Source organism: Cygnus olor, chromosome 2 (genome assembly GCF_009769625.2).
Source record: "Cygnus olor isolate bCygOlo1 chromosome 2, bCygOlo1.pri.v2, whole genome shotgun sequence".
In the NCBI taxonomy this organism is placed as follows: domain Eukaryota; kingdom Metazoa; phylum Chordata; class Aves; order Anseriformes; family Anatidae; genus Cygnus; species Cygnus olor.
The window spans coordinates 124,072,354-124,087,285 of record NC_049170.1 but is presented as its reverse complement, the minus strand read 5'-3'; the positions used below and the strand labels follow the sequence as shown (position 1 = coordinate 124,087,285).

The following is a 14,932-nucleotide window of genomic DNA, read 5'->3' as shown; positions in this document are numbered from 1 at the left end:
TGTCTATGTTTTAACTCTTAATTAGCTGTTAAAGGGAGTTTCTTTATAAAAACATTACATCTTGCTAAATTGCCTAAACAAACTTAAAAATATGGTAAACTTTTCCCACTGTTGAAGATACTTGCCTTAACATGGAAGTTAGGAGTTAAAAACTGTTGTTTGGATATTTGCCTGTAGTTGGAAAGTATTCAAGAAAATACACAGCATTTATAAACTAGATACTGATCCACATCAGGAAATAGCAGGAATCACAATTAGAATTAGTACTGTGCCAGACAGAAGCCAGACTTTCTGAAAAGGCCATAGAATGGTCTTGAATTTTACCTAGTGTGTGCTAAAGATGATTTAGAAAGATGGGTAATTAATTCTCTATCTCTGAAGGTATTAAGGGGCAGGTTATTTTTAAACCAGCTAGTGAGCGGCATAGCTATTATGTGACTTTATTTAAGTCACTAGTGTGCTGCTTAACCTTGCTATCACAAAACTAATTTTATAACCCATTACATTTGTGAATTGCAAGATTGTGGGTATGCAGTTCTTGCACCTATGTGAGTAAAGCAGATTGAAGCACAATGAAAATACACCTCTGGAAGTTCCTTCTAAGAAAAGTTTCTGTCAGCACCGAGTGTAGAGAGATGCCTCATGAAAAGGACTTGAAATTTCAACTGGGAGAGTATTATCTTAGGAGTAAAGAGAGTTGGCTGGGCTCAGCAATGTGAAGTTCTGCAAAAAGTTAATGACAAATAAATCCATGGGCAACAAATAAGTGTTAATTCCCAGTTTTGGTAACAGTAGCCTAAACAGCTGAGTGCTACTTCTTATTCTTGTACTTGCATGGAGCAATGAATAACTTCAACATTATAGGTATGTTAAACATTATAAACCTTTTTCCACTATTAATGTTTCCAGTATTGCAATTAGTTTTTAGAGACTTATTAATGTGGTAGAGCTCTGTTCCTGGTGATGATTTTCTAGTACTGGGTGAGTCCATAGAACTGATGGAAGTTGTATGCTTTGTGTATAAAGAATTGCATTGGATCTCGGAACATAAAGGTGTTGGTTGGAAGGGACTTCAGGAAGCCATTCCCTTCTGCTTCCTGGTTGAAGTGGGACTGTCACCAGCACTCAGGTCAGCTCCAGATTTGTCTCACCAATTCTGTAGTCCCACTAGGTCATCGTTCCAGTGTTGAACTACCTTCATAGTGCTTATCATAAGTTCTGATCTAAGCTTCACAAATGGCAATTTGTGTTTGCTTCCCCTTGTTCCATTGTATGCTGCTGTAGAGGAAAGCTTGTCTCAAGCCATCTTCCTAAATGCTCTATTAGTAGTTGTAGGAAGCTGTTAGATGGTCCCTTAGATTCCCTTAGTATGAGAAAACCCAGTCTTTCAACCTTTTCTTGTAGATTAGATAGTCTATGCTTTCTGTGAATTTGAGAATAAAGCAATTCTAATGTTCACAGTAGGTGGTAATATTCTGCCTCTTCGTACTGGAGGTGACATTGTGAATGTTTTGTGGGTGCAAACTGATAAAAATGAACGGTAATGTACTGGAAATATTGCTGATTTGTCCTCTTTATTTTAGGCTCTCCGCTATTTGGCAGAGTGCCGTGCCAACAGAGAAAAGATGAAAAGTGAATTGGGTATGATGCTCAGCTTACAGAATGTAATACAAAAGTAAGTTTACGATGGGTTGTTGGATCCAAAGACTGTATAAATGTAACATTCTGTTGCAAAGTAAAATTTCAATCATGATTTTGTATAGTGAATTTTTAATAGTGTTCCTTCTTGTTGAAATTGTGACTGCTAGCAATTACTTGTCTTCATTTTGCAGTACAGCGAAGTAATTGGATCATAATATACAGGAAATACTCATTTGAAAGTCCTATGCCAAACAACAGTTTTCTTGCTCTTGTTACAAATAAGTAATTTATTCTCTTCCCTTTAGGTCCTTTTGTAACCTCTTCCATCATTTTATAAGGGTGCCATGCCCCCTGGTGTATTTAATGTAAATGGTTGGCATCCGTCACATTTGTTCTTTGAATCCCACTTTTGGGAGGGAAATTGTATATGCAATTTATTTGTTTTGATGTGTTTTTGAAGGTTTGTACCTGTAGTTCTGTGTTGCGGAAACATGTTTTGGTGGTGATGTAGAAGTTAGTGAGGTTTGTAGTGGTCTCTAATTTCTTTGTAGAAATTACAAAATGTCAGCTGGGTTCTCTCTCTTAAAATATGGTACTGTTAGGTTTTGTTAAGGTTACTAAACTTTGAGTCTTTTAAATACTGGATGATGTATGGATACATGCATGCTAGAGATGATACATGTGTGCACTTAAGATGAAGTAAGATGAATCATTAGCAAAAAAAAAAGCCAAACCAAACACAAAAACGACTCCTTCAGAGGTCAGTCTGTCATACCAAAAAGTAAATTTGCTGTCAAGTAATCAAACAGGTGATTATTTTACACACAATTTGATGGTGTTGTAGTTAAGTAGACATAACTGTGAGGAGGGAGGAGAAAAACCTGCTGCACAGATGTTTCAGAAGAATGTGTAAAACAACTTAAAGGATGAAACACAAGTGAACTTGCATGTTAGAGGTTCAAGTAAAAGCTTTCAAATGTTTAATATGTTAGTTGAATCTCTAGTGTAAAGCTCATAGTATAAGCTTGAAGTTTCTTTGGGAGAGAACCCAAGGCTAGGTTCTGTTAGTTCCTTCATCCCATAGCCCCATTAGTTTTTTGGTGGTGTGTGTTTTGTTGTCCTCCTTCCCTCCCATTGTCAATTTGACCCAGCTGGTCTGAAGGTTTGAACCTGAAAAATCGGAAGGGAAAGTTTTCTGGTCTGTTTACAATTCCTGTGTGATTCAAAACAAGAGATTTAAACTCTTTACCTTTAATACTTCATTAGTTCTAAAACTAACAAACAAAGCTAACAACATTATGTATTGGCAAGAAATTCAGCTAAAATGTCATCTTATCCACCAGGTACCCAAAACACGAGGATTTGAAACAAATGTCTTAAATAGGAAGACGAACAGAATGACTAAAATTCAGAAGCAAACAGTTCTCAATTTCTTAGTGCAGTGTATTATACCTTTTTTGAAACAATTGGCTTTCCTAATAGTGTAGATCAAAAAATGGAATTAAGTCTTACAATATCGACCATTTTTAAAGACAGGTACAATTAAGGTAAAATATATGGAAATCTCTGCTTGCTACTTTATAGTAAAAGCAAGAACTGAAAAATTTAGGTAGTATTAGAAGTGTTTGTTTCAGCCAAACTGCCTTTTAGTATAGATCAGATGTCTATTTAGACTACAGTTTCTTAGCATTTTATGTAATCCACAAGAGGTTGGTGAAAGGGGAATGGTATTTATCAGTTTCTGTAGTTAACAAGTATTACTCAAGCAACAGTCATAATTAAAGCTTGTGTTTAAAGAAGTTTATGGAAATTCCTTAAACATCATTTTTTTCCATGTTTCAATTTCAAGGACCAAAAGTGTTCAGAAGTTCAGAAACTTGCAGAAGAAGAGAGATAAGTCAAAAACTGGGAATCTTGTAGGTGTTTTTTTCTCTGGAAAGCTCTTTGGCAAGATTAAGAACATACATTTGATTTGTATGCTTGTAACATTTGGAACGTGTGAGATGATGAAAATTTAAATACATAGCATCTTCAAACACAAGACTTTGTCATGTGCTTGTCAGGATTTTAGGCTGTAATGTTGACAGGAAATGCTGAAACTAAGTTTTGTATTGCCTGGAGAAAGATGGTAAAAAAAAAAGTGCTGAGAAGATAGATGAAAATTATTTGTCACAAAAAACAATGGTTTGGGGTTGTTTTCTTTGTTGCAAAGTCTGTAGGGTAGAATGCAAGGTTCTCTACCTTCACATTTGCTCTACAAAATGGAGAATGTTTTCTGATGTGATTTCAGTTTCGCAGAAGAAATTGTAATCGCTTGAACTGAAACTAATCATTAATAAGTGCAATAATAAATGCTTTGTTACTGACTTCAGTAGGTTCATTCCATTGTACGTACTTTCCAGAATCTGCATATCTAGCTCATCACTCTCATCTGAAGTCTTCTCATTATTTTCACAATTTAATTTGCATTTTAAATATTTTTTGTGACATGTTATAAAAATACAAACAGTTAATGCTGAAATATGAATTCATTATGCTTTTCCAGTTACTAAACAGCCCTTTTGATTGAGGTGGAACCCTGCATCCTCCAGACCAGAACCTGTAGTCACTGGCCCTTTGCTCTTGATGGGTTAAAAGCAACCTGTGGTGTGAATTTTGCCCTTTTATCAAGGGCATTTAATGCTCACCATTCACTTTCATTGATTTCTTTTACCTAAATAATAGGCAGTAGCTTTCCGCGTTTAATACTGAACTGTGGCTGTATTCTGCCATGGGTGGAGTGGTGTTATATCTCTTGAAGCAGCGTGCCCAAAGAGGCAAGGTACAAACAGGGTAGGTGTCATACTTTAGGCTTAAGCTAATACAGCTCAGCAGTGAACTGACAAACACTGTGCTTAGGAAGCCATGAGTTTGTTTAGAATTACAATTCTGTTCTGTTTTCTGTTATGTTCATCCTGAAATGAGGGCTTCTCTCAATGTGTGAGTGACTTTTTATTATAAGCCTTGAAGGTATTGAGACCTCAGGGTCAGGAGTGGAATTTCTTGATGGCTGTCTGTGTAAACCTGCCTGAACTTAGGCAGCCTAACAGATTGAGGATTTTGAATGGTTGATATCACCAACTGGAAAATCGCTGGTTTGCTAATTACAATTTGTTGTAAAAGTACAGTGGAGCCTCAATCAGGCCAAGAACCTTTTGTTGCAAGTAACATACAACCAATGGAAGGGAAACAGCACGTATTTGGGCTTTTCATCATGACCATGAAGCACTATTTCCTTCAGAAGACTTAGAATGAAAGTGGAAACTGACTGCCACCTGTTTATCTGATAAGTACTATCTGTAGTGCATCACAGAAAATAGACAGGAAATATTTGAGACATCCCAGTTTAACTGTAATTCTTTGAGGCACCTTCATGTCTCATTTAATGGTTTACCAGTTCCCTAGTACCCTCTGATCAGCTTTTTGATACTAGTTTACAGTAACTATTATATCTCAATTGTGAAAGATCATTTTGATGCTTAAAATGAAGGGTCAGCTGACCGCATTTCACTTAAGGAACAAAGGATGGGTTTTAGGCTCACAATGACTGTGATTTTTCAAGATGTATGAATACTAGGTTTTGTGAATAGAAGAGTAACAGATTTTAGATTTAGAGACTGGAGCTTATAGACTCTAGACCAGAAATATGAAGTGTCAGCTCTGAGGAGTACAGAATAAAAACTCGAATGGAGTGATATGTATTTAGGATGTTTTTTCAAACTGAACTTGATTTGCAACTTGTATGACTGAGATGCTTCATATGAAAGTGTTTATACACTTCTGTATTTTCTAGGACATATGAGGAGCAGTTCAAGACACTTTAAATATAAAAATTTCTTCTATACTTGCTGATTTTTGCTTGATCAGGGAAGATTTCTTATTTGTTCTTCCACGCCTGCTTAGTTTTAGGTGAAGTTTGATGCATCTTTTCTTTCAAGTGTTTCAATCTAGAGTAATAAGTGTGTTGGAGAGAAATCAGACCTTTAAAATCTCTACCTGGAGGATTCCAAACATCTTTTTTTTCAATGACTAATCATGACTTGTTGCTATCAAAAAATGTTTATCACTCCCTTGCCAGGTGATTGAGTACCTGTAAGTGTATGTGTTTTTGTAAATAAAAAAGGAGAGATTGAGGTTCATTGGAGATAGTGTTTCAATGTATTTTAGTAGTTAGCAGTTATGAAAACTGGTTATACTGAAACTGGTTTAGTTGCTGGCTTTATGAATTGTATGGAGCACTTAATGTGTCCGTATGGACTTTATAAAATGTTATTAGCTGCTTCTAGAATTAAAATTAATTAGGGTTTATAGCCTACAAGGAACTACACCAATTTGTGTTCAGAGGGAAAGTGAGTTTTGATGGACAGTAAAGGTCAAAGTTCATAATTTTTCATAATCTTTATGAGGAGCATAATGGTACTGTTTAAATATAACTAACATGTATTCTAAAAAAAAGACGAGGTGTCAGTATACTGAATAGGTCTTATTATGGCACGGCAAATTACTGAGAGTAAAATTCCAATTACTTAGCTAAAAGAGCTTTTCAAGATAGTCTTCCTTTGCCAGGGTGTCAGATTTAACAAGCTGAACTAAATCCAGTGCATTAATCAGCTCTTCCAATTTATTACTTGCCTAAGAAGATTAGGGCAATTAATATGTGCTTAATTAGAGTCCCTTGCAGATATGGTAAAATACATGCAGTCTATAATTGCTGACTTCTTACTCAATTTTAATTTTTGGTAGTCTTAATTACTTAGACTTTTTGAAAATTTAATTATTCGTTGAAACCAGCAAAGTTTAAATTTATGGTGTCTGACAAACAAAAAAGAAAAAAATCCCCACAGAGTACTTCAGGTAGTATTTGCTGAAATGAGAGCAGTAGGGATGTAGTGTCACAGCTTTGCTATTTTTGTTGTCTCACATACTTCTTTGTCTCCTTTGTGGGAAAGGAAGAATGACTGGGGAAAGGCAGGGCAAAGGCCATGTATTAGCAAGAAAGCAAATTACGTATTTACAGGGATATCTGATGATGGAGGGGATGTTGCCATATTATAACTGGCCACAAGATAATACTTTGTATAAAATACAGCTAAAAAAATCTGACAACTTTTCACACTTACTACATTTATATGTTTATACTATTGGAATGCTTAAATTCTGATGTGAAAATGAGACGAATAGCTTTTACAGACTGTACAGATATTTTTCTGTACATGAATCAGTAGTTTTATAGTCCTTGGTATGTTGTGTTTTTTTAACATCAAAATGGAGAAATGGCTGAGGATTGGGTAATGGGAAACCTGATTCTGTTGCATGGTTATTTTTGTACTGTACCATACTTCTGATGCTGAGAAGTTGTTTTTCTCTGGAAGACATGGTTATGTCTAAATATTCCTTGAGCATAAGGTTACAAAAATTTTGTGTTCAGAAATGATTTAAAGTGTACCACCTGCACCTTAAATTCCTGACCTGGAGATACACTCTATGGTGTGTTACCTTCCCTGTTATCTTTCCAAGCCTACTTTACCTACTTTGTTATATTTTGTCTATTAGAAGTTGAGTGCTTCTATTAAATTACACTTGGGGCATCTCTTTGGGCTGTGGGGTTCCAGTCTATTCAGTGCTGTAACAATGTGCTTGTTAATAATAGATGGTCACGGCAGGAGGGTGTCTGCAGGCTGTTTTATTCAGCATTGTTAAGCAAAATGGCTAAATATCCCACTCCTCTGTGCCTAAGGAAAGTTTTTATTATATATTTTGTTCATCTTAAGTTTCAGAAATAGTTTCTTTTTTTGAAGTTTTTTGAAAAAGTGTCAAAAAACAACAGCAAAATTGCAATGAAAAATTAGGGAATATAAGCAACATCAATATATTGTCTTTAAATATACTGTATTACCTGTTCTAAGTGGCTGAATGCTCCATTTGTCTGTCAAACAGCTTCCTGGTGTTTAGAGATTGTTATGTATTATTTGGAGGGAGTAGCAAGGTGGGGGGGAGGATGGGTTCAGTGTCATAGGCTACCTACATCACTAAGGCATGTATACAGTGAAAGTTTCTTGCTCTTGTTGCTTGTGGGTCATTACAAAGTAATGAGAGTTCAGTAATTGTTGTTTTTAAAATGTTTGAAGACCTTTTTTTGGGTTCTTTTACTATATTTAGCATTGTGAAAGGCATAGGAAGTCACAAACTCAACACACAGATGCAGGCACAGAGACAAGTGGTATCAAAACACAAAAAGCATTAAGTAATGAAATGACATAAAAATCGTAGTTTTAAAGAATTAGTGTTAACTTGAGCTTTAGTCATGACCTAATTGACTTACTGGGAGAATCTTAGTATTTTTTGTATGATCAAGAAAACAAGGTGTAAAAGCTTGAATAGATGAATATCATTTGTAAAAGCAGACTTGATTGCCAGGAGTTCGGATGTATTTAAATGTTGAAATATTACAGGGGGTTTATGTTTTGTGGGGATTAATAGAAGTTAGCAGTCATTTAAAAAGCTGTTCTCAACCTCGATTCCGAGAGGGACAATTTGAGGGGAAGGGTTTTTTTTGTGTGTGTGGAGTAGGTCACTGAGAAAAATACAGAAGTGTGACCAAATGGAAGGATCTCCTCTGTGCCCTGTGAGATGCACTGGATCATTTTGCTTTTAATGTTCTGTTTCTTTCATCTTCGGACTTCTCTGTAGTCAGAGTTATTACAAAGTCGTCATTTGTTCTTGTACCTAACCTGTTTTTTACTAGGTGGACACTATGATCAGTACTGTCTGTACTCTAATCACTTCAGTTGTTGTCAAACCCTAAACTTGGCTTTTTGTGTTTGTATTTTTTTCACTGTCATGTGCTTTTCTGTAATGCCCATTATGATGTTCTTATTACTGACTGCACTTAGTAATAGTTTTGTTTGAATTTCTGCTCTCCAAGCTACGGCCTCTGCCATATAACCTTCCACTTGATATCTAGTGTGTGCATCAGGGCTGTTGGTTGTGTGCCTTATCATCTGATCTCTGTCTCAGTGTAATTCAGGGATTATACATCTGTATTTCTTAGGCAAAGAGAGGGCAACAATCATAACTGCTTTGAGTGCTTTGGATTTAGAAGTGAAGAAATCAGTTGGGAAGTTTGAAAATGAGCTAGTAACTTTTCCTTATAGGCAAGAAATATTGTGAAGAATATTGCAGAATAAAAGAAACTTTGAAACACTGCAAAAAAAGTGTGAAATAGAAATTACTTTAATATGTACATACATATTTGAAATCTTTGTGCTCAATGTCTTAGCCTTCTTGTTTATTTAGAAACTGCCCAGAGCAAAAGTTAAGTATTTTAGAGTAGTGTGAACTAAAGGTGTTTTTAATTCCTATTTTTTTCTGCAGACTTTGATATTAAAACAAAGAATAGCCTCTGAGAAGCATTATGGCTTTGAATATTAAATAATGAGATGATTCACAGTGTTGCAATAGTTGATATGTTAATGCAATCTGAATGGGCATTTAACAAATTGTTTACTGTGTGGCAAGAAAAATCATGCTGAATTGGGTGCATCAAGACTTGCCTGGCATGGCATGCCAAAAGAAAACCATGTTCTCTTTTTGTGGTGGGATTGAATACTGAGGTGGGAGGGAAAAGATTTTGTGTGAATTGGCAAAAGAGATGGGACTAGTGGCAACACAAGGGTGTGTGCCTTTACACTCAAAGGTGAGTGCCTTTACACTCAAACCTTGTAGTCAGCTGTTGTTCAAATATTTCAGAAACAGTGACCTTCGCTGTTTACCATTGAGTTTACAAGAAAAAGTGCTGAGATAAGTTCTTCAATGATACACTGACTTTTTCTGACAGCTCACTAAAATAAAAAGCAAAGATGCTTTGAAATGAAAATGGCAAACTGTGTTGTGAAGTATTTAATAACTTATTGCAGGTGTGGATTGACAGTATTGTAGGCTAGAACCATTTATCTTTGAAAAGGGAATTCATAGATACCTCTGAAAGGTTTCTCATCTTTTCTTGCCAATATCATGTCTGCTTTTGGATTACATTGAGCATGTTCACAGGTGATGCTTGTCCCTGGTTTTTGACCTTCTTGCAAGGTGTCTCAAAAAAAAGGCAGACTTGTTCTGTTAAACCAGGTTTGGATTACCTTATTTTTCCTGAATGTCATCCAAGCAAGGTACACTGTGTGGTGTGTGATGAGAACTTGTATAGTTTCATACATGTATTACAAAGGGAAATTAATTAAAAAAAAGTTGCTATGAACTATTCTTCATTAGCAGTTTTTGAATGGAGCTATTATTTTGAAAGAAAGGGAATTTTACTCTGGAACAACGAATTCAAAGTGAGTATATTAGTCTGAATTAGATGCACTTCTATTCAGGAATATGTTTTTGCACTTGTTTTGCAGTACATGTTAGAGTATCTTTTTCTGCAGTATTTGTCTTATTTTGCAAGTGGGCAATCCCGTGCAATAAATTAAAATTAGCACATTCTATAATTACATAGTACCTCATGAAGGTAAAACTGTTTTTTAATCTTGATAAATGCTTCAAACCGTTTTGCATGAGTGCTGTCCTTTTGGCTAGCAGTGAAGCTGCTAGTAATGGCTTGCTTTAATAAAAAAAAACAGAATCCATTGCAAACAAGTAGTTTTAGTATGAAAACAAGATGGTATTTGGTTATAGAGTTTTCTAGAGTTACCTACTTCAAGGTTCTGCTGAATAGATACATCTTAACTATATTGGCAAATACATCAAAACCAAAACTTCTGTACAGATAGGCCTGTATAGACTAAACCTATTTTTTTCCTCTGCTACAGATTAGTGCTCTATTTTAACTCTTATTGTTCATAGAGGTTATGTTTAGGGTAGCTTTATCTATGAGCTTGCAGCCTCCCTGCTTTTTTTCCACTTTCTCTTTTAGTTTTCAAGGAAATAGATGAGGCTTACTAAAATATTTTTGGAAGGTATTTAAGTGTTTTCCAGATAGTGGTGTACTATCATCGTATATTATTGTGATGTACTTAATGGCATTAAAATGTTGATAATACAAATGGTATTTGGCTTCCTTCGTCTTCCTAAAATCCTCATTACAGAGCATAAAGCCACCACTACTGATATTCCTGCCTGATTGCTGCAGCGTTATTACTGGGAGAGATTGCTTTTTTAATTCCAGTATCTGATACCTTACACCAGAAAGGAACAGAAAGCGATGTTACACTTAAGTTTTTTTTAACCCCAGTGCAATTTGCTGAAGCCATTTAATGAACATGATTTCTGCCATATAAATCCATTAAATGATTACTGTTCATTAGCAGGCAAGATGTTAGAACTAGCTACTGTGAAATTCAGCATGGAGTTTGTGTCTGTTGTGCAGACTCTTGTCTAGCAAATGCTATTCTGAAGCCTTTTGAGTTTAGTTGAGTAACAGGCCTTGATTTTTTTTTGAGATGGAGAATATGTCCATATGGTAGATAGCAAGCTGTGGAAGATCAAAAGTTGATCTTCCATTTAGCATATAAATAGCAAGAGTTAAACAAAATTCGATGAATAGCTGGGTCAAGCATATGGCATATGTTCAAATCTGTTATCCCATTCTTGAAGGTTCTCTTCCTGTGATCAGAGAACAATAGAATGCATCAAGGAAATGGTCTAAGCACTAGATAATTATTCTGTCTGCTGAACGTTTAAGATTGTCACAGTCACTGACTAGCTAATGGAATTGTACTGTGATTTTACTCAGATTTAAACTTTGTATTTAATACTTAGGGTTTGGGTTTGTTTTTTAGCAGTCTTGAGAATATCCCAATGTTTACATAGGATTACTTTTTAAATTTCTAAGGTCAGCGGGCATATTGCTTGTACTGAGCTTGAAGTGGCACTGGGAAATGCAGTCCTCATTCCCAATGTCAGTGATGTACCTCTTGTTTAGTACAAAATCAACTTCAAGATTTCATATCTTCTTTCTGTACCAAACTTTTCTGTTTGGTATCTCCTGGTCAAATTGTCAAGGCCAGTAGTGCAAGTAGGGACTGGAAGACCTGCAAAGTGTCAGGCATCTGGCAGGTCTGGAAAGTATTCTAGGAAAGTCAGCCTGACCTTGCCTTGTTTCCACGATGTGCCAGCTCTGGAGTAAATAAAGGTGATGCACAGCTAGCACATTGTTGATACCATTGGTGTGAAGTCACGTAACACAACTGCACTCAGGCATCAAGCAGTCTGGCTGCTTGCTTTTTGGATTTAGAGGATCTTAGTTCTGCAGCTCAGTGGGTCGCTTTAAACTAGCCCAGTCCTACAGGTTCTGGTGTTTTTCCTATAAATTGTATTTCCTATTGTTAACCCACTGCTGTACTGAGATGTTGCTCCTCAGAATGTGTTTTTAAGGAAGTAGGTGGTAATCCTAATCCTCCTCGTCAGCTGCTGTGTAATGTTATCTGGTCTTTACTGGGTGTTTTAGGGCTAGAGGAAACTGAGCAAGTGATGTACTGTAACGGGTGGTGTGGAAATAGCACCTTCCTGGGGCTGTGAGAAAGCGCGCACTGAAGTTATGCTCCTTTTCAAGTTTTCAAATGGCCTGCCCGTTGCCTGGAACGAGTCAGGAGAGCAGCCATATGGTTGTGAGACCAACGTATCATGGGATGCACTAAAAGCTCGCAAGAAAGAGCAGCGTTCTTGGAGATAAGAAGGAATCCTGCCCTGGCACTGGAGCAGAACAGCCAGAAAAACAGCCAGATCAAATAACTGTCTTGAAACAGATTGCTTTTTCTCTAATACCATGCTCTTTCTTTAGGCTTGTCATTCATGCTCAAAGTTTTTTCATCAAAACCATGTCAATCACTGTGCCTCACTTCTATAATCAAGGATTAGTGATTTTTTCCCCTCTCCTTACAGAATATAGCAATTCTTTGTAATTTACTGATCCTTCTAGATGTTGCTAAAGACTGTTTCTGTCTTTGAGTATAGGAAGAACAAACTGAAAGAAAATTGATCACCTGCAAATAAATACATCAGTGGTTTTAAGGGCATAGTTGTTTTGAATATCAATTTTAGTCATTTTTAACCCTAATGTAATCACTTGATCTCTACCAAGTATATGCTTGAAGGTTTCTAATACAGCCACATATGCCCAACAACTTTGGATGGAATTCTTGCCAATTCATTAAATTCTTGTTTGTGCTCTTTTTTTGTCATACAGGATACTGCATTGACTGCAGTGAATGAGGTTTATTTTAGAAGTAAAGTGATGGCTGAAACTACTATCACTACTTAGAATTCCAGGGAAAATATTTACTTTTATGTGACCATGTGTTTTCCTGAGCTTTTTGGAAAGGTTCTTTGGTCATTTGAGAAATGGAGTCTCTCAAACTAGTATTTAGAAGAAAAAATGTTGCGTTCAACCCTTTGTTACATTATCACTGACATGCATAAGATTTTTCTGTAATAAAAGCACAAGTTAAACTTGAGAGTCGTTTTCACTTCAGTTGACTTTAGATGTTTGAGTAGGTCATTTAGTACGGAATTCAGTTGAGCTCTTTGTGAATGTGGTCACAGAAAGGTTGAGGTTGGAAGGGACCTCTGGAGCCATCTGGTCCAAACCCCTGCTCAAGCAGGGCCATGCAGAGCAGGCTGCCCAGGACCATGTCAGGTGGCTTTTGAAGATCTTCATGGGGAGAAACTCCACAGCCTCTGTGGGCAACCTGTGCCAGTGCTCTGTCACCCTCATGGTGAAAGTGTTTCCTGATGTTCAGGCAAACACTGCTGTGTTTCAGTTTGTGCCCATTGCCTCTTGTCCTGTCACAGGGCACCACTGAAAAGAGCCTGGCTCCATCTTCATTGCATCCTCCCTTCAAATGTCTGTATACATTAATAAAATATATTGCTAAAATGTATTTTAAAATTGATGAAATTGATAAATCAATTGATTAAATTGATAGATAAAATCACCCCCTGAGCCTTCTCTAGTTCCAGCTCAGGGCCTAGCTGGACACCGCACTCCAGGTGTGGCCTCACCAGTGCAGAGTAGAGGGGATTGATCACCTCCCTCAACCTGCTGGCAATACTTTGTCTAATGCAGTCCGGGACACTGTTAGTGTACTTTGCAGCAAGCACACATTGACTGATGTTCAAGTTGGTGTCCACCAGGGCCTCTTCTACTAAGCTGCTTTCCAGCTGGGTGGCCCCCAGCATATATTGATGCCTGGAGTTGTTCCTTCCCAGGTGCAGGACTCAGCATCTCCTTGTTGAGCTTCATGGGGTTCCTGCCAGCCCATTTCTCCAGCCTGCCCAGGTCCCTCTGGAGGGCAGCACAACCATTTGGTGGGTCAGCCACTCCCCTCAGTTTTGTGTCATCTGCAGACTTGCTGAGGGTGCACTTACCCCATCATCCAGACAAGTAAGGAAGAAGTTGATGATTAGACCCACTGTTAACCCCTGGGGTACACTGCTAGTCAGTGGCTTGCTAACAGACTCTGCAGGCCCAAAGGCACTGATCACCACCCTCTGGGCCAAGCATAACTTCCCCTTGGTGAACCTATGCTGACTGCTCCTGGTCACCTTCTCCTTCATGTGCCTGGAAATGGTTTCCAGAATTAGTTGCTCTGTTAACTTCCCAGGGAATGAGGTGATACTGGCCAACCTGTAGTTCCCTGGGTCCTCCTGCTTGCCCCTGTTAAAGATAGATATGACATTTACTTCAGTCCTCAGGCACCTCTCCCACTTGCAGTGAGCATTCAAAGATTGTTGAGAGCCTTGAAATCTCATGAATGAGTGCAGCTGTTAGCTTTGTATTGTGGGTAGTGGACAAACTGAGCACCAAAAGCAGTGTCATTGTAGAAGTGAGACTGAGTTTTATGTTTGGAATTAAATGACACAAGTCTTTTTGATAGAATCTGGGATGTTGTTGAATCTCTAGCAAACAAAGATGCCCTCTTTAATTTGAAAACCTCCTGTCTCTGGGTTACAAACTCAGTAGGAACGTTCTAATGAAATTATAGTATTTCTGCTATCTGTTTAGCTAATGTGTCTTTAGAGCACCATGTATGCCACTAAGGAAATGCACGTAATGGCTTTTTCATGGGATCTGCTGTACTTAGAGCAGGGTTATGGTTGCATCTGTTTCCCCTGATTCAGGGGTGCATGTGTATGTATGTTTATATAAACTACATATATACTAAATTATGGCTTTAAAAAGGGTAGGGTGGTCTTTTACACACACGCATGAATATATAAAAGTGTATAAACAAGCATACTTGTATCTTGTCTTTCT

The 14,932-nt window shown here is 37.2% G+C and overlaps 1 protein-coding gene across 5 annotated transcripts in view; it reads left to right on the top strand.

Moving 5' to 3' along the window:
* Nucleotides 1–14,932, top strand: part of ARMC1 (armadillo repeat containing 1) — a 30,966-nt gene that overhangs the window by 5,598 nt on the left and 10,436 nt on the right. For all 5 annotated transcript variants that reach the window (XM_040545780.1, XM_040545783.1, XM_040545782.1 and 2 more), the window contains one exon: nt 1,584–1,675. In XM_040545780.1, coding sequence (XP_040401714.1) covers nt 1,584–1,675 — 92 coding nt within the window. The remainder of the gene's footprint in view (nt 1–1,583; nt 1,676–14,932) is intronic.